This window comes from Saimiri boliviensis, chromosome 1 (assembly GCF_048565385.1).
Source record: "Saimiri boliviensis isolate mSaiBol1 chromosome 1, mSaiBol1.pri, whole genome shotgun sequence".
In the NCBI taxonomy this organism is placed as follows: domain Eukaryota; kingdom Metazoa; phylum Chordata; class Mammalia; order Primates; family Cebidae; genus Saimiri; species Saimiri boliviensis.
This window is the reverse complement of record NC_133449.1, coordinates 89,949,697-89,974,754: the sequence shown is the minus strand read 5'-3', so window position 1 is coordinate 89,974,754 and position 25,058 is coordinate 89,949,697. Positions and strand designations below refer to the sequence as shown.

Below are 25,058 nucleotides of genomic sequence, written 5' to 3'. Positions count from 1 at the left end.
CAGCCTGGCCAACATGCTGAAACCCCGTCTCCACTGAAAACTACAAAAATTAACTGGTGGTAGCGCATGCCTGTAATCTCAGCTACTCAGAAGGCTAAGGCAGGAGAATTGCTTGAAACCGGAAGGCAGAGGTTGCAATGAGCCAAGATCTCATCATCGCACTCCAACCTGGGCAACAAGAGCGAAACTCTGTCTTAAAAAAAAAAGTTTTTTAGCCATTCCCTTACAAATCTTATTGATATGATACAGTATCATGTGTTCATAAACACCCATGCACCCCCCCTACACACACTTCAGAACCTCAACTGTAGCCCCCATCTGCTACATTTAGTTCTAGCTAGATAGTTCAAAGACTCTGCTCATTTTTTTTTGTTTCCACACAGATTAAAACACATCTGCTTTTTTTTTTTTAAAACAAGTTATTCAAAGTAATTTGATTTATTCTTGGTTGAGTACTTAAACTCACCCAGTTTTTAATCATCTATTAACATATTTAATATGTTCAATAATATAAATTAGCAATTATATGAATACACCTTGGTCCAGAGAAGATGCAGGAAAACAGAAACAATCATTCACTAAGTGTCTATGTGCAAATGGCTAGCACTATTTTTTTTTAATAAATTATAGTTTCCATATAACATAACTCTTAAAACTCTCCAACTGATACACCACCAATATGATTGCTTCATGGAAAAACAAAAGCTTTGTTTAAATGTGGTTATGTTGCTCTTGTTCCTTCTTCAGCTACTGAAAGTCACTGTTTCAGAGCAATACAGTAAATAAACATCTGTGATTGGCTCTTCATAAAACCATGAAGACTACTCTCCAGAATCTACACGTACTGATTTTTCCTTAACCACATCAGTAGCTTCCACTTAAAAAACAAAAAACAAAATTTAGTTGATCTCATTTAGTGAAGGTTTTTTTAGTGTACTTTCTCAGGAAAACACTTGTTTTCTCTTGGTTTAGGTTTATAAAAAGCCTGTAAGATGGTCAGACAACTAATCAAGTGAGTGTGAGATAAGTCAATTAAAAATCTAAGAACTAAATTTACGTTTCAAAGTCCTACATTTTTGAAAATGGTTCCTACTTATTCCCAAACATTCTTCTTAGAAATCCTCTTAGAAAGTGAGGTGTGTTTTTTTTTAACCAATAATGATGAAATTATTTTCCTTAGCAATCTGTTTCAACACCTAATAAACTGACAGTCATTAATTTCTTCACAGATAAATTCAGTTTTAGGAAAACAAAATATATTCCCTACTAAAATTATTAAACAGACAAGAGTTTATACCACCGGGGTATCTTCAGAAAAAATAGCCACCTGTTGTGATCAACAATAAATTCCTCTTTTCTCATTATCCAGTTCATTTGCACACTAAATTTCCATCTTCCATCATTCAGCAGGCATGTGAGCAAAATATTTGTACATATTTACCACTATAATCACATTATCTGATGGAAAAGGAAGTTTATGCTACAGTTCCAAACTTATCCTGGAAAGACAGAAGCACTGGTTCAGAGTCCCAAATATGTACTTACTGGGTCTCAAGCAAGCCTCCTACCACAGTCTACTGAGCAGCTAGGACTACACTACCTGCCACCAGGCCTGGCTAATTTTTATTATTTATTTATTTAATTCAGAGACAGGGGTCTCACTGTGTTGGCAGGCTGGTCTTAACTCTTGGTTAAGGGACCCTCTCGCCTCATCCTCTCAAAATGCTAGGACTGCAGGCATGAGTCACTGAGTGTGGCCTACTTTTAATTCTGAACTGACTTCCTGATTATCAGTTATCCTTATTTACTAGAAATAATATAGTCAATTATCATCCTAAAGTTGCTGTGAATAAAAATACAGATGTCTATAAATTAATAAGCACTTAAGGCACATGTCCTGCATTAAAAAATGTAACAATTAAGCTTTTATTCGAATTGTAAATTCCCTACATGGGTACTGTGTCATCAATCAAGTAGTATGAGTTCACATCACAATCAGAATTATAAATGTATTGGCCAGGCACGGTGGCTCACGCCTGTAATCCCAGCACTTTGGGAGGCTGAGGCGGGTGCATCAACAGAGGTTAGGAGTTTGAGACCTCCCTGGCCAACAAGGTAAAACCCTATCTCTATTAAAAATACAAAACACTGGCTGGGTGTGGTGGCGGGCGCCTATAACCCCAGCTACTTGGCAGGTTGAGGCAAGAGGTTGCTTGAACTTGGGAAACAGAGGTTACAGTGAGCCAAGATAGCACCACTCCACTTTAGTCTGGGTGACAGAGTGAGATGCTGTCTCAAAAAATATATATTATTACTATTATTATTATTATTATTTTTTTTTTTTGAGACAGAGTTTCGCTCTTCTTACCCAGGCTGGAGTACAATGGCACGATCTTGGCTCACTGCAACCTCCGCCTCCTGGGTTCAGGCAATTCTCCTGCCTCAGCCTCCTGAGTAGCTGGGATTACAGGCACGTGCCACCATGCCCAGCTAATTTTTTGTATTGTTAGTAGAGACGGGGTTTCACCATGTTGACCAGGATGGTCTCGATCTCTTGACCTTGTGATCCACCTGCCTCGGCCTCCCAAAGTGCTGGGATTACAGGCTTGAGCCACCGCGCCCGGCCATTATTACTATTATTATTATTGAGACAGGGTCTTGCTCTGTTGCCCAGGCTGGAGTGCAGTGGTGCAATCATGGCTCACAACAGCCTTGACCTCCAGAGCTTAAGTGATCCTCCCATCTCAGCCTCCTGAGCAGCTGGGACCACAGGCATGTGCCACCACACTGGGTTGTAGAGATAAAGTCTCCCTATGTTGCTCAGACTAGTCTCAAACTCCCAGGCTCAAGCGATCCCCCTGCCTCTGCCTCCCAACATGTTGGGATTATAGGCATGAGTACCTGCCAAATTATTACTCTTTAGTTTTACTTTATTTTCGTACTTGAATACTACCTTCTTAACAAATTCTTAAGTGTACAATAAAGTACTGTTGACTACAGGTACAATATTCTACGGCAGAACTTATTCATCCTGCTTAACTGAAACTTCATGCCTTCTGACTAGTAACTCCCCATTTTCCCCTTCCTTTCACCCCTGGCAACCACAGTTCCACACTCTTTGATTCTATAAATTTGACTATTTTAGATAACTTCATTAAGTGAAATCATGCAGCATTTGTCTGTGACTGGCTTATTTCACTTAGCATTATGTCCTCAAAGTACATCAATGTTGCACATTGCAGAATTTCCTTAAGACTAAATATTCCATTGTATGTATATACTACATTTTTTTTTCTTCATCTGTCAATGGACATGTTAAGGGCTATTTCTGCATTTTGGCTATTGTGAATAGTGGTATTATAAACATGGGAGTGCTAGTACTTCTTCAAGAACCTGATTTCATTTCTTTTGAATAAAGACTTGGAAGTGGAATTGCTGGATATATGGTAGTTCTATTTTTAATTTTTTGAGGACCTCCACACTGTTTTCCATAGTAGTTACACCATTTTGCATTTCTACTAACAGTACATAAGGTTTCAATTTCTCCACATCTTCATCAACGCTTTTTTTTTTTTTTTTTTTTTTTTTTTTGAGACAGAGTCTTGCACTGTCACCATGGAGCACAGTCTTGGCTCAGTGCAACCTCTACTTCCCAGGTTCAAGTGATTCTCCTTGCCTCAGCCTCTCGAGTAGCTGGGACTATAAGCGCCCACCACCATGCCCGGCTAATTTTTTTTGTATTTTTAGTAGAGACAGGGTTTCACTACATTGGCCAGGCTGGACTCAAACTCCTGACCTCATGATCCACCTGCCTCAGCCTCCCAAAGTACTGGGATTACAGGTGTGAGCCACCTCGTCCTGCTCCTTTGTTTTTTTTGTTTGTTTGTTTTTTTGAGACAGAGTCTCACTCTGTCGCCAGGCGCCAGGCTGGAGTGCAGTGGCACAATCTCGGCTCACTGCAACCTCCGCCTCCTGGGTTCAAGCAATTCTTCCGCCTCAGCCTCCCAAGTAGCTGGGACTACAGGCGCACGCCACCACGCCCAGCTAATTTTTGTATTTTTAGTAGAGACAGGGTTTCACCATGTTGGCCAGGATGGTCTCGATCTCTTGACCTCGTGATCCGCCCGCCTCGGCCTCCCAAAGTGCTGGGATTACAGGCTTGGGCCACCGCGCCCGGCCGCTCCTTTGTTTTTATAAACAGTCATCCTAATAGGGGTGAGAAGATAATCTCATTGTAGTTTTTATTTGCATTTCCCTGATGATTAATTATGTTGAGCCTTTTCCCAAATACCTGCTTGCCATCTATATATCTTCTCTGGAGAATGTCTACTGTAAAGTCTTTAGTCCATTTTTAAACAGGTTACTAGTTTTTCTGCTGCTAAGTTGTAGAAGTTCCTTAAATATTTTAGAGATTAACTCTTTATCAGATATATGGTTTGCAAATATTTTCTCCCATTTCATAGGATGTCACTTCACTTTGCTGACTGCTCCCTCCGCTGCGTAGAAGCTTTTTAGTTTGATGTCTCACTTGTCTATTTTTACTTTTGTTGCCTATCCTTTAGGTGTTATATCCATGAAATCACTGCCAAAGACAATGTCACGAAGCTGCCCTACCTGTAGATTCCATATACATTATTTGAAAAGCAAAGAATGTAAAATAACAAAAAATCACTTCACCACCACCATCCCAAGATACTAGTTAACATTTCACCAAAAATTTTTAGACATTTCACCCAATCAAAAGGGTATATTCCCAGTTTCATTGCATGTGTTATTAACAAGTCTTTGATTGATATGTAACACTTTCCTAGCCCCCTAAAACCAGATACTTAACTTCAGATTCTGGTCAAGCTCCCTATATTCAGGTCTTCCAGCTCAGTTTTTCAACTCTAGATATTTCAGCTAAAGGTTCTCACATGATGCAGAAAATAGAGTACAGGTTTCTTCCAACATGTTGCAATGTAGAATCAGAAAGATTCATAAAGGCATCCTGTGAGTTACAACCACTATTTGCTATGTGGCATTACAGATACTTATGAGGAAACAAAGTGTTGTTTTATCTCTGCAATTGAGGTTGCTTAGATTCTAGCAACATGTAACTTAAACCTGTCCTCCTACCTTCAATTTCTAGATACACAGCCAAAACAATTAACATAATGAAAAAAGCTAATACCACAAAAACAAGATGAATAACCCCCACTCTGCAGTTAATTTTCTTATCTTGGTGGGGTTTTTTTTTAAATCACTTACATAAAAATGCTATAACTTGAACGCTAGGCTGCAACAACTTTTAAAGTGTGGTCCAAAGGTAATTCAATAAATAATTACCAGCCTGGCCAACATAGTGAAACACCGTCTCTACTAAAAACGCAAAAAAATGAGCCAGGCATGGTAGCACATGCCTATAATCCCACCTACTCGGGAGGCCGAGCCACTAGAATTACTTTAACCCAGGAAGCGGAGGCTGCAGTGAGCTGAGATTGCACCACTGCACTCCAGCCTGTGTGACAGAGTAAAACTCTGTCTCAAAAAAAAAATAGTAATTAATTAATTAATTAATTGAAGGGTAGAACATATACCAGACTGTGGGGGTCATAAAAAGCCTTCATCTTACTAGTATTTCACAGAAAACTCTCTTAACAGATTCTGCTGGTCTTGCAAACAGCCTAAGGCTAAGGTTATAAATGAAACTCCAGTGTTTTAAATATAAACTACATGTGTATGTGTATGTATATACACATACTAGAGATATGTGGATAGACAAATCTATGTATCTCTATCCTTAGAAATATGTATGTATCGTGCCGGGCGCGGTGGCTCAAGCCTGTAATCCCGCACTTTGGGAGGCTGAGGCGGGTGGATCATGAGGTCAAGAGATCGAGACCATCCTGGTCAACATGGTGAAACCCCGTCTCTACTGAAAATACAAAAAATTAGCTGGGCATGGTGGCACGTGCCTGTAATCCCAGCTACTCAGGAGGCTGAGGCAGGAGAATTGCCTGAACCCAGGAGGCGGAGGTTGCGGTGAGCCGAGATCGCGCCATTGCACTCCAGCCTGGGTAACAAGAGCGACACTCCGTCTCAAAAAAAAAAAAAAAAAAGAAAGAAATATGTACGTATCTACAAACCACAGTGCTTCGTGTCTGTGTGTGTGTGTGTGTGTGTGTGTGTGTGTGTGTGTGTATCTCATTCAGGCAGAAAAACACGGGCTGGCTCAGGAGATAAATTATTAATTTATTCAATACAAAAGTTGATTTCTACTTGTTAAAAGAGAAATTTTAAAAAGACAATGAAAATAAAACCAACAAGTTTACTAGCAATTCATACTAATTTAAAATTTCCTTTAAACTCAGTTTCTTAACGTAAGGTTCCACAAGGGCAAGGACTACATTTGTATGGTAATATCTAACAAATTCAAACCTTGCTGATTTACACTGGCAATTCAAATGATACTGAGAGAATTTTTTTTTTTTTTTTTTTTTTTTTTTGAGACGGAGTTTCGCTCTTGTTACCCAGGCTGGAGTGCAATGGCGCGATCTCGGCTCACCGCAACCTCTGCCTCCTGGGTTCAGGCAATTCTCCTGCCTCAGCCTCCTGAGTAGCTGGGATTACAGGCACACACAACCATGCCCAGCTAACTTTTTGTATTTTTAGTAGAGACGGGGTTTCACCAGGATGACCAGGATGGTCTCGATCTCTTGACCTCGTGATCCACCCGCCTCGGCCTCCCAAAGTGCTGGGATTACAGGCGTGAGCCACCACGCCCGGCCCTAATACTGAGAGAATTTTAAAGCATCTCAGAAGTCATCTTATTCAAAAATTCTCTAATTTAGAAATAAGATTAAAAAATCACTCTGGACAAAGGGAAGACATAAAAGCCACCCTGAAGCAGCTCAGGCTCCTTATCCCTAAACTTAGGGACAATGTTCAGTAAATGGTAACACTTACTGAACGTGGCTACGTGTTGAAAAAAGAAAATGGAAAGCAAGGGCAGTCTCCACCACACTTTTTTTTTTTTTTTTTGTGGATAAGAAAGATCAACTGTTAGCATTAACATGGGACTGACTACTTAAGTCCTGAAAGAGCAAATGTGAAATAATGAAATGTTCCACCTTTGCTATCTAAGGCTACTATGTCATCAATTTCAAGCAAGTAGTTCCTGATGAACAGAGCCCCATCTGTCATTCTCAGGGGATACCTGTATCATGAGGAATACAAGTTTATATGCCACTAGCACTTTAGTACAAGCTTTCACTTGAAGAACTTATCAAGGATGCTAGGCAGAGGTACTTTTTCCACCTTCCTCCTATACACCAGAAATGGAAAGGTCCAGTCAAGGGCTAGAAAAACATCTCTAAAAGCTAAATGTGCCCCCTTTTTTCTGTGCAAGTCTTACCATTTTAATATAAGCTTACCATAAGACAATGAAGAGTAGCTAAGAATATGTAGAAAACTAGAAACAAAATAACTGTCCAAATAACAGCAAAATATTTTCATAATTGTTAAAAAGATAAGCTTTAAAAGAGTAAGAAACAGATTCCAAACTTAAGCGGAGAAACAAAATCACTTATCACCACTTCAGCAGAAGGAGGCAAGTTTTTGGAATAAAGGCCCAGAATCATACATTAAAGCCCACAGTATTTTTTGAAATTCTTAAATACAAAAAAAAGGATGTCTTTCCCTCCTCAAAGCAACCCGAGCTACAATCTTTGCAGGGAAATGAAAGTAATATTAAGTTAGTGAATAAACTATCTGACTATTGCGGAAAAAAAGCTCCTTAGATTTTTAGACTGTATACTTGCAAAAACTTAAAAGAACTATTAAATATTTAATTGAATCAAATTTGTAGACTAAAAATTTTAGCACAAAAACAATGTTTACAATAACCCAGAATATTTTAATAACAAATGTGGCTACCTGCAAAAAATGAAAATAGAAAAGAACATGGCAGTCTCCTCCCGTTTTTTGTGGAAAAGATTAACACTGTAAGACTCAAGACTGAACTAGTAAAGGATACCAAAAGACTCAAAAAAACCCCACTAATATTTATAATAAAATCATCATTTCCAGTCAATTATTTTAGCAACATAATTATGAAATGCCATATTCATACATCTGAAAGCTGTTTTAGTTTCCATTTCTTGTAAATGGAAATTTTGTCTTTGAGAAAATATCAGCAATGGTATATGCTGAGATATAAAACTCATAGAGAATGTATTATATATGTAAGAATGCTCACATACGCAAAGAAAAAAATGCAAAAAAATTAAGTAAAAAAGAATGCTCATAGCAGCATTACTCCTTACAGCCAAAAACAAAAACAATCCCATGGCCATCAATTGTAGAATGGATAAACTGTAATATACTCATACAATGTAATATTAAACAGCAACAAGAATGAACAATGAACTAATGCTACAAGCAATATGGATGAAGCTCACAAGGGAGAATTCTGTCAGACACATAGGAGTGAATACGTACTGGGGGGTTACATTTACATTAAGTTCAAAAACAGGAATAAACAATCCAAGCAATCAGAAAGATGGGGTTGGGAGTGGTGACTTGGAAGGCCTTTCAAGGGGGACTTTTGGGATACTGGTAGTGTCTTATTCCTTGTTCTAGGTATTTTTTGTTACACAGATGTGTTCATTTCATGAAAAGTAATCAAGTTGTACACTGATGATTTATGAACTTACATATTTCAATTAAAAGCTGAAAGAACATTAATAGAAATTATTTCCACAATTTAAAATAACTATATAGTTGTTTTGTTTTGTTTTGTTTTGAGAAAGAGTTATGCTCTTTGGCCCAGGATGGAGTGCAGTGGCACGATCTCAGCTCACTACAACCTCCGCCTTCTGGTTTCAAGCGATTCTCCTGCCTCAGCCTCCTGAGTAGCTGGGATTACAGGCACCCACCACCACACCTGGATATTTTTTGTATCTTTAGTAGAGACAGGGTTTCACCATGTTGGTTAGACTGGTCTCGAACTCCTGACCTCGTGACCTCCCAATCTCTCCCTCCCAAAATGTTGGCATTGCAGGCGTGAGCCACCATGTCCAGCCTTAGCTACATAGTTTTAAATGTATATAGCCCATTTATTTTCTAAAAACTATACACTGTTTCTAATTCAAATGACTGTTGCTACTAATGCAAATGATCCATACATACTCTACTTCTCTCCCTCACAATGCTCAACCCATAATTAGTCTTTTGAATATTTTCTAAAAAGTGAAACTTCAGGGTCAGGTGCAGTGGCTGACACCTGTAATCCCAGCACTTTGGGAGGTCGAGGTGGGGAGATCACGAGGTCAGGAGTTTGAGACCAGTCTAACCAACATGGTGAAACCCTATCTCTACTAAAAAGACAAAAATTAGCTGGGCGTGGTGGCATGGGCCTGTAATCCCAGCTACTCAGGAGGCTGAGGCAGGAGAATCGTTTGAACCTGGGAGGCGGAGGCTGAAGTGAGACAAGATTGAGCTACTGCACTCCAGCCTAGGAAACAGTGAGACTCCACCTCAAAAAAAAAAAAAAAAAAAAAAAAAAAAAGAAAGAAAGTGAAACTTCAAGAGAAAAATTTAAAAGTCAGAAATAGATCAGGAAAAGAAAGAAACATATAAACTGATTCTTGCAGGAAACCTCTACTTTCCCACTCCTCTGCCTTGCCCCTCCCCAATACCTTATTTGCCTATGAAGAATCACTCCTACATGGAAAATCCTTCTCCAAATCGTTTTTCTTTTCTTTTTGAGACAGGTTCTTAACTCCGTCACCCAGGCTGGAGTGCAGTGGCACAATCACAGCTCACACCAACCTTGACCTCCCTGGGCTCAGGTGATCTCACCTCAACCTCCTGAGTAGCTGGGACTACAGGCATGGGCTACCACCCCCAGCTAACTTTTTATTTTTTGTAGAGATGGGGTTTCGCCATGTTGCCCGGACTGGTCTCAAACAATCCACCCTACCCAGCTTCCCAAAAAGTGCTAGAATTACTGGCGTGGGCCACCATGCCCAGCCCAATTGTTTAATTTTGCCTCCCTCTTTTACTTGGCCTAAAATACCAAAATTTGACAAGTTATAATCAGTCTCTTAAAACGCAAATGTTTTTCAGAGAATTATGAAGATATCAGTCATTTCACACAAAACTGTGAAGCAGTTTAGTGGCTACTTTTATGTATAGCTGACTTAAATTCAAAAAAGTGAGCAAGTCCATAATTTCCTTTACCATAAGAACACTTCGCTAAAAATACTGTTTCAGTCTACAGCCATATCACCCTCAATGCACCCGATCTCATCTGATCTTGGAAGCTAAGCAGGGTCGGGCCTGGTTAGTACTTGGATGGGAGACCGCCTGGGAATACCAGGTGCCGAAGGCTTTAAAAAAAAAAAAAAAAAACTGTTTCAAAATATAGTGCCTTACTCCAACTTGTATTTCTTTCAACATATCTTCTTTGATCTTTCTTCTTTACTATGATAGAAGTCTGGAAAGACTACTTTTCTTTTGTTAAATTTTATTCACTTCTAATTCTCTTTAAAGCGTTTTTCTTTTTTCAAAAAGTTATGAAGAAACAGTAACTAGTGACATATATACTAATGTTGTCCACCTCAAAATACAGCAAGGGAATAAGAAATAGTTATATGCTCTTCCTCTTTCCCATCCCCTTTCCTCCTAAGTGTTAACAATCTCATAAAGCTGCATGTTCTTACATACAGTATGTTATATACTATGGATGCAAGATAGAAAAACCAATGCTTGGATATAAAAAAGAATTACTGTATCTAAACCCAAGTAGGTTAAAGAAGTTCTCATTACACAAAGAAAAGATGAATGACACCTTTTCTCTCATAAGATGTGAAAGTATTCCTTAACGTTTTTTAAGGTTTAGTCACCATATGGAAGAATAGCTTTTAACAATTTTCTCCCCTTTTTGAATATAACCCCATAATCTTCCATTCCATAATATTTAACAATGGGGTTTTTAGAAACTGGGAGAGCAAGCAATTAACATATTGAACTCACACTTGCTTTAACATGCTATCTTATTTGGGGTATTCAAAAAAGAACACAACTAATGCATTCATTTTCAAAGTAAAATAAATATTTTTGATATTTTCCTTCAACTGAAATAAATCATGTAAAGGAAGTTAGTTGGTTTCATTTCTCTATTTTCTAAGGATTAAGTTTAAGCACATTTCTCGTGCTAGCCAAACATATATAAAAGCTCCAAGCTACACCTATAAGAAACACACCAAACTATGGTGAGAAAAGAATATTTATTTAGTCCACAAATCAGTGAAAATTACCACTGAAGTCTAAAACTAATTTAAGTCATATTTTCCCCCTCCTGAAATAGTCCAGCCTATAACCATGAGCTAAAATCAGTTAATAACCTTTATTCATAACTTATGAGTAATTCAGGGGAAATCTACCCTTCTTGGTATAATGAGTGCTTAATGGTTTCATCAACACACTGGAAAAACATGCTGGTCAATCAGCGCAGACTCATCTTGAGGCAAATCTACATGAGAGGTAAAATTATAATCAGAAGATTACTTGAAAAATGTGAAACCAGATAAATCAACAATCAATAGAATCAGACTAGTGTAGCCAAATCCAGTAGGACAGATGGGATAGGACATGGGACAGATCTGCTTCAAGGGCCAGGTTACTTCATCTCCTGAAAGTAATACAGACATTCTGCCAAATGTATTTTGTTATCTTCCCTTGTTTATAGAAAGATTAAGTGATACAAATCAATTCTGAAATTATTTCCTGCTACCTACTATACATCTTCATTGTTGTATAACTTGAGCCTGTTTATTCATTAAAAAAAAAATATGTAATGAAATCTACCTTATATAATAAGGTATAATAACCCTTATATAATAAGGGTTACAGAAATTAATCTGAGGTTACAAGTCATCTAGATTGCATTTTGGGGTATGCCAGAAACTTTTTAACAATTCATGTACATTTTATCTCTTGCTTTAATTTTATATACAGCTGATATAATCATCTTATTTTTTTATATTTAAAAGACCTGTCATTTATTAACTATCTATCATGTGCTAGGTACTTTACTATCTCTCATCCTTGTCAGTGTTCTATAAGGCAAGGTGTTATCCCCACTTGAAAGATTACAAAGTAAGGCTCAGAGAGGTTAACACCACTTGCCAAATGTTAAATAGCTAATCAGATGTGTAGTCAAAATTAGAACTCAGATCTAGCTAACTTTAACTCTGAGTTCTTTACATCATACTATCTCGTTCCTTATAGCGTATCTTCATAATTTTATTTTCAGAGGGTAGCAACTGTAATTTGGGGAATACCTTGCCAACAGAAGTCACATATACTAGAATTCTTTGCAAAATAAGAATGTATTTCCAAGGTCTGATAAATTAGTGAATTGGAAGGTTTAAAACAGAATAGTACTTCAAAGATAAGTGGGACAAAACACACAAAGTAAGAATAACTTTAGTATCAGGTATAAATGGGGGGGACAACAGGAGACCTCATGTTGAAATAACTCACTACTATTGACTTGTTATTTTCAAAGTTGAAACAGAGGGAAAAAAATTGAGAAAATACTCAAACCAGGGGTTCTCACTAACAGATCAAGAACTACTTGTGATTCCTGCTTTACCTAGTAGGTTTCCAAGCTGGATGGCCTTTCCTTGGGTTTGTCAGAATTTCCAGTAAATGGAGAAAAGCAGGAGAAGGACAGCTCTTAGGCCTCATCAGCAGAACTTTAACACTAATAGCAACATTACTCTATTTCTATCCTTCAAGTAAGGTCCAAGCTTTGAGAAAATAGGCTTTCTTTACAGCTCCCATACTTCCTGCACCAAAAAGGTTGGGTGTCACTGTCTCCTCTCCCCAGATACATTTGGTAAGGTCAGTCACCAGATGAGAGAGTTGTACCCCACAGGGCTTACTTCCTAAAACAGGAAAAATCATGTTCCCTGTCCAGCATTCCTCTAGTAAAACTGCAGAGGATCCATGAAGGTAAGCTATCATGAGCTAAAACAGTGCCAAAGAAGGTATAACTAGCATTCCTGACAAGAACAGCAAGGAGTGTCCTGGCTGCTGCATATTATAAATATATAGCTCATTCCTCATTATTACAGTATTGAGAAAAAATATCTATGTGTGTGTGTGTGTGTGTGTGTGTGTGTGTGTGTGTGTGTGTGTGTGTGTGTGATCTCCCCACCAGGAATATTTTATGTAATAATATATGTACTGAATGATTTCAATTTTTAAAATACCCTAGAATTCCACTGTCATAGGTAAGATTTTCATCCCACAAATACAGCATTAGAGAGACTAGTTTTTTTTTTTTCTACAGGATTAGTTCAGACTAGAAATGAATAGCAAAATCTATTAATGCATTCATTAAATTTCTTGAACTATAAATATCACAACGAAATTTTTAGCACTTCAAAACAGTCCTGTGACTTTTCCAACTAAAAAAAAATTAAACCTATTTTCAAAAACTCTCAAAACATCAAGATTATTCCCAGAATCCAAATTCATCTTTTATTAAAAGGTAATAAATGAGAAACTAATAATAGTTATTTGATTCCAGGTAGGAGAATTTAGTAGCTGGAGGCAGGTGTACAAAGGGGACTTCCATTTTAGACTATGTGGAAATATTACCTACTCAAAGTAATTTATTTTATTTATTTTTTGAGATGGAGTCTCAGTCGCTCAGGACAGAGTACAGTGGTGCAATCTCGGCTCAAAGTAATTAATTTTAACAACTTAAAATTACTGATGAGAACACACGGCACTTCTGTAGACTTGTAAGCTTTACTCATATGTCTAAAAAATATTATAAAATAAATTCCTACAGTAAAGATGACAAATTCACCAGAACAGGCTGCAAAAGCTAACTCCTTTTAGAATTTTAAAACAAAACGAATATCAAAATTCCAATCCCACACTACTGTTTCATTAAATCCTGAAATATATTACCAAATTGTCACTGTGTAAAATAAAATTTTTAAAAAATTTTTGAGACGGAGTCTTGAACTGCCACCCAAGCTGAAGTGCAATGGTGTGATCTCAGCTCACTGCAACCTTTGTCTCCGAGGTTCAAGAGATTCTCCTGCCTCAGGTTCCTGAGTAGCTGGGATTACAGGTGCCCAAAACACCTAGCTAATTTTTTATATTTTTAGTAGAGGCAGAGTTTCACCATGTTGGCCAGGCTGGTCTCAAACTCCTGACCTCATGATCCACTCACCTCAGCCTCCCAAAGTGCTGGGATTAGAGGCATGAGCCACGGTACCCGTCCTGTAAAACACAATTCTACTAGCTTAATGTGGTACATGAAATCCCGAACTCAGGAATTTAAGAAATTAAAAAAGCAAATGAATAGTCTAGTATTTAGTCTTAAGGTAGCTGATCATTTTAGATAACAAGTGAACACAACATTCCATGAAATATCCAGGCTAGTATTTCCTTACGTGGGGTGTAAGAAATGCTCCCTCATGGAAAGCTCTGAAAAATCCTCGTAAGATTTTAATCTGTAGGGTCTGGTTTCTTTCTTCTTCAAACACTGGTCATTCATTACATGTAAAATAAAGTGTATACACACACATAGACATAATGTATGCACATACATAACACACACAACACACGCACATAAATACAAATATACACACACGTGTATGTGTATGTAAATATGTGTAGGGTCTGGTTTCTTTCTTCTTCAAACACTGGTCATTCATTACATGTAAAAGAAAGTGTATACACACATATACATAATGTATGCACATACATAACACACACAAATACAAATATACACACATATACATATACACATGTGTATGTGTATGTAAACACGTTTACAAGTGTTGTCAAGGAAGTTTTTATACCAATGAACCTGTGGGCAAGTAAGCAGCTAGAAACCATTCTGACAGACTTTTTGCCTCAAAACATACTGTAACTATTTTATTACCACTAAAGAACCTAAAATACATCTTTATATAAAAGAAATGATTTTATATACAGTCTGAACTGGTTTGTCTTAAAACAGCGAGTCTCACTTTGATTCCCTATCTGAAAAGTTGTCTGATCCACTATTACATAACTCTATCCAAGATCCTAACGCAACAGTTACATATCCATTAATAGTAAAAGGTAAAAAAAATAAAATAAAAACATCACACATACAAACACTTGTTAGCTTTAGTTCATCTTACAATGATTAAACCCAGCATCTTTAACAAATAACAAAATTCCTCCTTTACAAACTAGAAAGTGACGCTCTGCATGCTCCATAAAACTTTGAAAATATTCTTAGCTAACTTCTGATTATATGAATCAGACATTTAAAAAAAGTCATTAAAATGACAAATTTTCAAAGAATAACATTTTTATATATGACTGGCAACATCTTTGTTATTTTAGTTTACTAATTCATCTTAATGCTTTATGCAATTTAAGACCATTTATGTGCCCTCTGAAAGACTCATACTATTTTCCCTAAAGTTCTTTTCCCCTCTGTGCCAACACAGAAGCTCCAGAACGGTTTCTACTAGCTGCAGAAAAACAATTCCACAGTGAATTTCATTTACCATTTGGTTCAGTACATACTGAAATTTGGATTCATGAGTACTTTTGACAGTTTATGGACATCAATGAGAAGAAAATTGACACGCTGGCATGTGACTGCCGACAACCAAGTCACTTTACTTCAAATAGAAATGGAAACAGACCTCAGTAGCTGATAATTTTGAACAAACGAATAAAAGTGTCCGAGAGAAAAATTACATCAACTAAGTTTGAAATTACACACAAATCTTGAAATGGAAATTCAGAATAAACATTTTAAAATACACAATGGGGCTAAATTAGGTTTGCCTGACACGTTTTGATCCAATGCTAATGTTATTAACCAATCACATCTTGAAAAAGCCTACTGTAGCGAGAGAATCTTTAGTATTAAATGGTAGAATTTGAATCGAGTGTCATTGTTTTCTCAAAAAAATCTGTCAACTGTACTACACATACAGTGCCAATTCTGGAAGAAGACGAACATTATTTGAATGGAACACCAGAAGAACTCTGATACACATGTGAAAGGAAATAATAAGACTACAGATTTTTTAAAATTTAGCCCCCAAAATGGTAAATGTATAACGAAACAAAACAACACACACTTAACAATTATGTTGCACAACATCTCTAACTGCCTTGAAACATCACGTTCTTTCAAGCAACATATAGCACACTGCTTTCTCTAAGACTCTTTAACAGTGCTTAGTGAAAGCCCTTTAAACTATCTTCTGATTAACATCTCCCTTCTTCATTTGTTAAATATTTTGATCAAGTACAACAATGAAACCGTTTTTAAAGAAATAATGTATAATTTTAAAAAAACCTTTAATTTCAATCCCCTTATCAATGGAAGTGTGACAACCAACACAATAAAATTAACCTTAATCCACCAACTAAAACACGCAAAATGTCTCCTAACAATTCTTCTCCTCCTTAAAACAACAACCGTACCCATAAATACGGTTCTGACCTCCACCCCTACTGCGAACAGCTAATTAATAAAGAGAATGTTTATGTTTAGAGACCAAGGTGCAACACCCCCACCTCATAAATCTCCCAAAATAACCACATCATCCGAGTAGAACTGAACATTATTTTTGCTAAAGCAGGAATTCAACCCCGGGGAGCCTCAGCCCTTAGACAATGGTGGTTACCAGACAGTGCTGCACAGTTGGGTCCAAATGACACATTTCAGTAGGCCTTGGACACAACACACACACGCACGCGCGCGCACACACATACACACACACTATCCCAAGGGGTCAGTTCTAAGGAAGGGGCGATCAAACCCCACTAGGAAACGGAGAGTCGCACCGGGGCAATGGGGGGTCGCTAGGGGAGGACAGGCGAGGGGGTGTCCATAGAGCGGAAAGGTAACTGCACTGCCCATGAGGGAGGGCGCTGGAAATGGCCGATGGATTCTATATTTATTTATTTAAAGGTCTCGATTTAACGGGTCCTTCCGAGGGGTTCTGTAACTAAAGGCAAACTGCGCAGCAAACACTGTGGGGTTGGGAGAGGAGTCGCTGCTCCCCCTACCCCGTGACCAGGGAGGGGGGCGGGGGAAACAAGTTCCCCGGCCAACACTAGAGACCACCCCGATTCCCCTCTCCCGCTCCTCCCCAGGAAGGGGGAGGCCAGCACAGAAAAAAGGGGGAAAACAAGTTCCCCAGCCAACCCACCGCCCGGTCGCTCCCAGCCGCTCCCCCCACCTACCATCAGAAAGAGGCAGACTAAACCAAGGAGGGCGGCAGAAAAGGGAGAAATCACGCCACTCGCCTTCCTCCCGGCCACCAACAGACTCCCGCGGGGTCTGTGAGCGAGCCGAGAAGCCAAAGGGATGGGTGGGGGTGGAGGGTGCAGAGCCCCCGAAACCAAACAAAGCGCGGCCTGAGCGAGGACCCGGGCGAGTGGGGAAGCCGCGGCTTTTCCTGCCGGCCGGGCCTGGCCCGGGCTGACACTGCGGCACCGGGGGACCCGCCTCCGCTCCGCTCGGGTCTCCCACCCCCAGGGCGCGCAGGCCGCCCCCGCCCGCCCGGGCCTCCCTTCCCCCGGTGCCCCGACCGGCGGGCGGCTGGGAGGGAGCGCGGCCTTACCCCGCTCGCCGACGTTGTTCCGCTCCTGAGGCAGCGGCGGAGGCGGCGGTGGCGGCGGCGGAGGCTGCTGCTGCTGCTGCTGCTGCGGCGGCGGCGGAGGCTGCTGCTGGGGCGGCTGCTGCTGAGGCGGCTGCGGCGGCGGCTGCTGCGGGGGCTGCTGCTGCTGTTGCTGCACCGGGCGCGGCCGCGACACTCGCCTGGGTCTCCGGTTGGCGGCTCGGACGGAGTTCATTTGCCGGGCTGAGGTGGCGGCGTTGGCGGAGGGACACACACACGCACACGCACAGCGAGCTCCGGGGCAGGAGAAGGGGGTGGGGAGAGTGGGCGAGGGGGGCGGAAGGAGAGGGGGCGAGGGGAAGGGGAGACGCCGAGGGCGGAGGGGGCGAGCGGGACCCCGGGTCCGGAGAAAGGCCCGGGGGGACAGACGGAGACCGAGCGAGGCCGGCCGGGCGGGCCTGACGCACCGGGAAGGCCGAGGCCGCCGGGCGGGGCGGCCGCGAGGGACAGAGACAGAAAGACGGGCAGAGCGAGAAAGAAAGAAAGGGCGTCCGCCGCTTGGGGATCCTGAGGCGAAGCGCGGCGGCGGCGGCGGCTGAGGAGACAGATCCCGGTCCCGCCGACTCGCGAGCGGCGTCTCCGGAGGCGGGGGGAGTGGGCGGGCGGGTGAGGAAGGGAGAAGGAGAAGAGAGGGAGAGAAGGGAGGGAGCAGGGGGCGCCCGGCTCTTTTTTACCCCTCTTCCTCCCCCCCACACCCCCTGAAAGAAATTTCTGTGAGGAATTTTTTCTCTTTTTCTCCGGCCTCTTCTCTCTCCTCCCCCCCTTCTCTCCTCGGCGAAGGGGAAATGAGTGTGAAGGGAGGAGATAGGGGGAAAAAGAGGCGTCGTCGTTCCTCCTCCTTAAAGGAGCCTTTCCTCCTCCTCCTCCTCAGCCCCGTCGCCGCTGCTTCTGCTGCTGCTCCGTGGCAGGAGGAGCCATTGACACCGCCGGAGCCTCTACTCGCCCAGTCCGTCCCTCCCCGCCGCGGGGCTGGCCGGGGGCGCGGGGGAGGGCCGCGGGGCGGCGGGGGGAGGGGTAAATGGGCGGGGAGAAGAGGGGCGGGGATTCCGGCCAGGCGGCCAATGGAAGGCGCCCGTACAACCTTCCGGCCAATGAGGCCTCCGCTCTTATCGCGAAGTACCTTCAACGCCCTGTTTCCTCTCTCGGGTTTCCTCCCTCCCCCGCTTAGGAGGGGGGAAGAGGAAAGGGGGAGTGTGGCAGGGCGGGTGATAATGGGGAGGTATCAGGGCATATAATAGAGCTGGGGGTGGGCGAAGGGAGCGCCAGTGCGTAGCGACGATTCTGGGAGAGGAGGTGCTCGGAGGAAAGGGCGGGGGTTGCTGATGTAATGGGGAGAAGTGATTAATCCTTCAGTTCGCCGTTTCAGCTTCCCCCCCACCCCAACCTTCACCCGATTTTTTGAGCTGAAAAAAAAGTGGAACGAGGGAGCCAATCTGGTAACTCGGGTTTTCTGTGGTAGGTGGGTTCAAAATCTGAGCTGTAGGGAGCGCTAGAGATTTCGTGCCCTTTAGCCAAGCAGAGGGTATTTGCAAACCCTGGAGATCTCCTTCTCCGAGCTTTGGGCTTGGTAACCGAAGTTTGCAGTCGGTTCCTAATCGTAGATCATCTAAACCTTGAAAAGGCTTTGACCTTTGGCCAATTTGACTTGTTCTTTGAAGAAGTGTATACAATGTTCGGGAAAATAATTATGTGAGAGGAGAGAAGTAAGTTTGTTGATGTTGTGATTGTTTGTGATTTACTTTGTATTTTCTTTCAGGTCCCACAAACTCCAAGGAATAGAAAAACCCTCAAGAGGAATTACCTTTCTATCTGACGCCCCCAACATAATCTCTCTCCAAGGAAAACTTGTTTTTATTCCCTTGCTACTGCTACGATGACTGAAAACGTACTCTTTCTTGATTCTCCCCCTTCTCTCTTGTTTTGCATTTTTTGAATGTGGTAAAACTGGCAGTTTATCTGATTCTCTGGTTTTCAGAACTTTGGGTGATGTCTCTTTGGTTCGAGTGTCATCAGTTGCTGTCTTGGTTTGACATCGATACTTAAGCTAACTACAAAGCATGATAAGGGAAAGCTGAGATGGAGGAAAGTATGTTTTGGGAGGAGGGAGAGACGCGGAGAGGCAAGCCTGTATCTTGCAGTGTGTTCAGTCCCAGCCTTGGTGTGTGACTACAGGCAAAGTACTTCACCTTTCTAGATACCAGGTCCCCCCTCACCTCCCCAGTTTAAATAAGTACTTATTTTAGACTACACGATCTTGTTTTCAGTTTTTAAGGGTTCTATTTTGAGATGATCTCTCTTTAGTCCAGAAAAATAGAGAAACATAGATTTATCTTTGTTTCTCAAAAAAATATTTGAGGAGGACAGCTGTCAAAAACAGCTGGAGAACTTCAGATTTTTATGGTTGTTAGCTAGGTGCAAATGGGTACAATTTTAGGTTTGTTCAAATAAACATAGGAGAGAAGCAAAAGTACAGGAGAATTACATGATACTATACATAAGTATGTCCATAATTTTTTATTTTTCTAAAAAAAGTACTTATTGGCTCCTTCCACGTATGCATTAATATGTATGTAAGATGTTATGGGAAATACTAATAAAAGAAAAATATTGGGCATAAAGAGTTTGTATTTTGGTGTAGCAGAATTGAAGGTTCACTTAATTCAGATATAAAGAAAATGTAACTTGTTTATTTTCTGTAATTTTAACTTTAAGTCCCCATATTGTCTCAGTTAAAAAACAAAAACAAAAAACATAACTTCTGTCTTTCAGCTTTTACTTCCCCAACTCTCTCTCCTTCCATGATGTTAATGGGGGGACATAGGGTTGTTGTATGTGGTGTAGGGGATATCTTTTACATACCTTAGATTTCCAACACACACGCACATGTACAGCGAGCTCCGGGGCAGGAGAAGGGGGTGGGGAATTATTACAACAATTCTCTGGCATATGGCAGTAAAATGCCTTGTTTTAGCAAAATCAGTATATTATGACAATTTCCTGATAGGTGGTAGTAAAGTACCTTGAGAAAAGGAGCACCTTTTTTGAATTCCCGCAGTGAGTGGTAGGCTGGCAGCATCCCTGAGGGACAGGGAGATTTACAAGGGCATCTAAGCCCCTAATGCCAGTCCTTATGTTGTCTTCTGGTAGGGAGTGGCTGGTATTGTCTGGTGGCAGCCACTGTCATTTATCATTTGTTACTGATAAAACTGATCATTTCTGTTCTTTTAAGGCTGATTTCCTTTGCTGACCTTCATACATAAGCCATTTGCCCTATACACTACAACCTCTTTGTATTGACCCCAAGTCTCCACAGGTCCCTTGATCCTCATGGTTCTCACTGAGACACATGGGTACTTGTGGATTCCCTGAATAGCACATGTAGGCCTTGAGCCAGGAGCCTTGCTTTGGGCTTATTAGTTGTTGAGCCACCGTCCAACAATGTTGCATTTTTCTCCCTATGTGATATTTAACATGCTGGCAGGCTGAAAGCAGAACTCCGAGAGGTCTTGGTGTTTCAGAGACATGCCCAGGGAAGCAAACCACTAACTTTCTTGGATTTCCCTATGTCTATGTGCATATGTGAATTAGATACCTTCAATTCTCATTTCCACCCTGAGAAGGAATAGAAAGTAAGCACACTGGGTCTGATTAGCTCTTCCTTGTACCCTTTTCTTTCCATTATCCCCCAGGATTTTAAGGAATGGATTTTTCTCCTTGCTGGATGTCAGGAACCTTCCTTTCCTTATGTACTGTATTATCTTCATTTTTGAGATTTGGCATTTCTCTGCTCCCTTTCTTGGTGTCCTGATAGCTGATGAAGTGCTCAAGAAAGAACCCAGTAACAATAATGGAACATCTATTGAGATATATTAAAAAATCTTATCCTCTCTCAACATCCTCGTTTCTACATATGTTTAGTTTATTTCATGGCATTAAATGTTAAAGTCATCTTTGTGCAATAGTGTTCAAACTCAACTCAGTTGTGGAACTTGAGAGTTGTTAGGACAGACCTTGCAGATCATTAAATCTCATTTCTGTATTCAACAGACTAGGAAACTAAAGTCCAAAGAAGTGAGACAACAAAACCATAATTATTTGGTAGCAAAGCCACTGCCTGCCAATCCAGTGCCCTTTCCATTCAGAGGCATTGTAGACAATATTTTGAGTTCTTCTGGTGAGAACCCCAAATATCCTGGAAGGTTTTACCCATAGGCAGATCCACCCGTATTAGTAAATAATTCTGTCAATTAGCTGTCATAAAAGTTACATGTTAGAAAACAGGAGAAAAATTTAAAGGGTTTTTTTGGGGGGTAGGAGTTACCCAGAATTATTTTAGTAATAGCATAATTTCAGAGGACTGAATTCCCTCAGGGTTTGCTTTCTCTTTAAGAACATTTGTGTTTGTTTTTCTCAGCTAATTACTGGTGCTTAACAGGTTAGTGTACTTAAAATTATTTGTTTATAAAACCTATCACAATAGCAGTGTGGAAAAAATAAGCTCTTTAATCATTTTAATACCTGGCAGGTGATATTTACTGTGATTCTTAAATTATAATTTTACCATTTCAAAAATTCAGCTTCCCTTTCCTCTGTCATTCTATCATCTAGTCCCAAGCCATCAGCACTTACAGTTACATAAGACACCTCAAAGCTGCTCACTCCTTTTATGTCATTTAAGAAATTAGTTTGAGCTGAATATGGTTTCCCTGCAGGAATAACCAGCTCTGTTTAAAATATTCTTGTTAGAGTATGAATGACTTATCTCACTAAGCTGCAAAAATTCATTCTTTAGTACATGCCCAGATAATTTTTTATCAGGTAGTGAAAATTAAGTTGGAACTAAGGATTTAAATTTAATGTATATGTGGGGGAACCTGGTAAGCATGCAATCCAATGAGATCCAGAAGTTATCTTTAAAGAATTATGAAATCTAACTTTAATACCTTTCCCTGTGGAATAATACTGACAGAGCCTTATTAAAAGAAATTAATTATGTTAAAATTTTAGGATGGACTGTGATAGACAGTGGTAAATCTTTAGTTTTGTTTTTTAAGACCAGAACCCAATTTCTAAGTGTTGAAAGAAGACTAGGCCAAAACAATAAGAGCACATTATATTAGAAAAGGACTGGTAGGTGATAGAAGTTTGGGCAGATATGAGAGTGAAAAACCCACAGGGAGCTTTGCCACTTACCTTGGGCAAATTCCTTAACCTTTCTCTCTCTGCTTGTTTCTGCGTCTATAAAACAGAGGTGATAGTAGTCCTCATTCTGTGGTATTGCTGTGAGGATCAAACAAATTAATACCTACAAAGTGCTTAGAACAGTGTTTGGCACATAGTCAGGGCTGAGTAAACTGCTGGCCATTATTGTTACTGTTGGTGGTGCTGGTGTTATTTCAGGCTCTGATTATTATTATTATTATTTTTTGAAACGAAGCCTCACTTTGTTATCCAGGCTGGAGTGCAGTGGCTTAGTCTCGGCTCACTGCAATCTCCCAAGCCTTAATAAATTTTAAGATTACATGGACATTATATGTGGGGAAGCAGGTATGCTTTTTTTTTTTTTTTTAGATGGAGTCTTGCTCTGTCATCCAGGCTGGAGTGCTCTGTCACCTGATCTCAGCTCAATGCAAGCTCTACTTCCTGGGTTCAAATGATTCTCCTGCCTCAGCCTCCCAAGTTGAGATTATGGGTGCATACCACACCTGGCTAATTTTTGTATTTTTATTTCTTTATTTTTTATTTTTGAGACCAAGTCTCGCTCTGTCACCCAGGCTGGAGTGCAGTGGTACTATCTCAGCTCACTGCAGCCTCTGCTGCCTGAATAGCTGGAATTACAGGCACATGCCACCATGCCCAGCTAGTTTTTATATTTTTATTAGAGACAGGGTTTCCCCGTCTTGGCAAGGCTGGTCTCAAACTCCTGGTCTCAAGTAATCCACCTGCATCAGCATCTGAAAGTGCTGAGATTACAGGAGTGAGCCACCATGCCTGGCCAGGTATGCTTTTGTTATAAGAAAAAGTGGCTAGAAAATGAACAGCATTAGAAAATTTTTAAAAAGACACAAGTAGAACACTACCAAAGGAAAGAAGCAGAACAACAATTGGTAGAGATTAAACATGGGTTGAAACCAATGGGAAGAGACCTCTTGTGTAGAATTTCTTCACTCAATCAATACTTTAGCTGAGGATCTTGCGGTAGATACAGATTTTTTTTTTTTTTTTTTTTTTTTTTTTTTTAATGGGAGACTCTCAAGAATCTATGGAGTAGGTAAGAAAATAAATGCATAGACCTAGTGAGGAAAAAAGACAAAAAGGCAGCAGTTGAAAGTTACCTGTGCTAAACGAATAATTGGATTCACTTAAGTAGCAGGTTAAAATTTAAAAAGTCATCTGGGCTTCCTTGAAAGGAGTAGCGAATGATAGAAAGAAATAGAACAGGAGTCAGCAGTAGAGAAAGAAATGGCAGAAAGCGATGAATGAGGTAGCACAAGTAACCCAAGGGCTGGAGAATTTGAAAGCTAAAGGAAGTGGGGCTTTATGGGGACAGCACATGTCAGAGGACACATTAGACCCCACTATGATCCTGACTCAAAAGGGAAATGGAAATAGAAATATTCAAAATATGTCAAGGAAACTGAGAAAAAGAGGAAGACTTGAATAAGTTATAGACATTGGAGATGCTACCACTGAAAACCTCCTCAAACCTCTTCGTAACTAACTAGGCCCTATTCCCATCCTTGAATTAACCTCTGGCAAGGGTGAGGAGGATTACTCTTAGACCCATCAGACTTACTCTTGTAGCTTCAGTTGGAGTGAACGGGATGAAGGGGATATAGGTCCCTAGAAAAAATTGGGACTTTTTAGAGAAAGGATGAACATGTTGTATAGGAAGTCAGCTATGTCCTTATTGAAGCATAATGTCACAATTAACCTCTTGAGAAATTTATCCCAACTAAATTAAATTCACATGTAGCAACTGGAAAACAGACATGTTCTAAAAGACATCCTGGTAAGAAGGAAACCAAGAAGATGTTCTCTCTTCATTTTTGTTTCCTCTACATTGTTATTCTTACCCAAGAGAACAATAAGCCTGCTGAAGTCTTTGATAGGCCATAGCAACAAGGGTTTAGACATTAGGTTCTAGGAACATCATTTTGTTTTCAAAGTGCTGTTATTACCGGAGTCACATCTGCTTCTGCATTTTTGAGACATGAGAGATTTGGGTGGATTACTTCAATTTTGAAGGTACTAAAGGTGCTACACCCCTTGTAATGGAAGAAGATGCAGCCGCTGCTGAAGGAGCCTAAATCCCAAGGCCTTTGAGGGAGTGCCCTCTGACAG

General features: G+C 40.5%; 1 protein-coding gene, 1 long non-coding RNA gene and 1 other non-coding gene across 7 annotated transcripts in view; 2 read left to right on the top strand and 1 right to left on the bottom strand.

The window, feature by feature from the left end:
- Positions 1–18,676, bottom strand: part of FBXO11 (F-box protein 11) — a 107,530-nt gene extending 88,854 nt beyond the window's left edge. For 2 of the 5 annotated variants that reach the window (XM_039474686.2, XM_039474690.2), the window contains exon 1: positions 17,658–18,676. In XM_039474686.2, coding sequence (XP_039330620.1) covers positions 17,658–17,889 — 232 coding nt within the window. In that variant the 5' untranslated portion in view covers positions 17,890–18,676. Of the gene's footprint in view, positions 1–17,277; positions 17,524–17,657 lie in introns of those variants that run through there. The other 3 variants (XM_039474688.2, XM_039474692.2, XM_074400294.1) reach the window with 2 other exon arrangements.
- LOC120362276 (5S ribosomal RNA) lies at positions 10,257–10,375 on the top strand. Its single transcript, XR_005578232.1, has one exon. It is a non-coding gene; the product is annotated as a 5S ribosomal RNA (ribosomal RNA).
- An 84-nt stretch (positions 18,677–18,760) lies between the features above and the next one.
- Positions 18,761–19,674, top strand: LOC104650555 (uncharacterized). Its single transcript, XR_744161.3, has 2 exons — positions 18,761–19,150; positions 19,471–19,674. It is a non-coding gene; the product is annotated as an uncharacterized LOC104650555 (long non-coding RNA).
- The last annotated feature ends 5,384 nt before the right edge of the window (positions 19,675–25,058 follow it).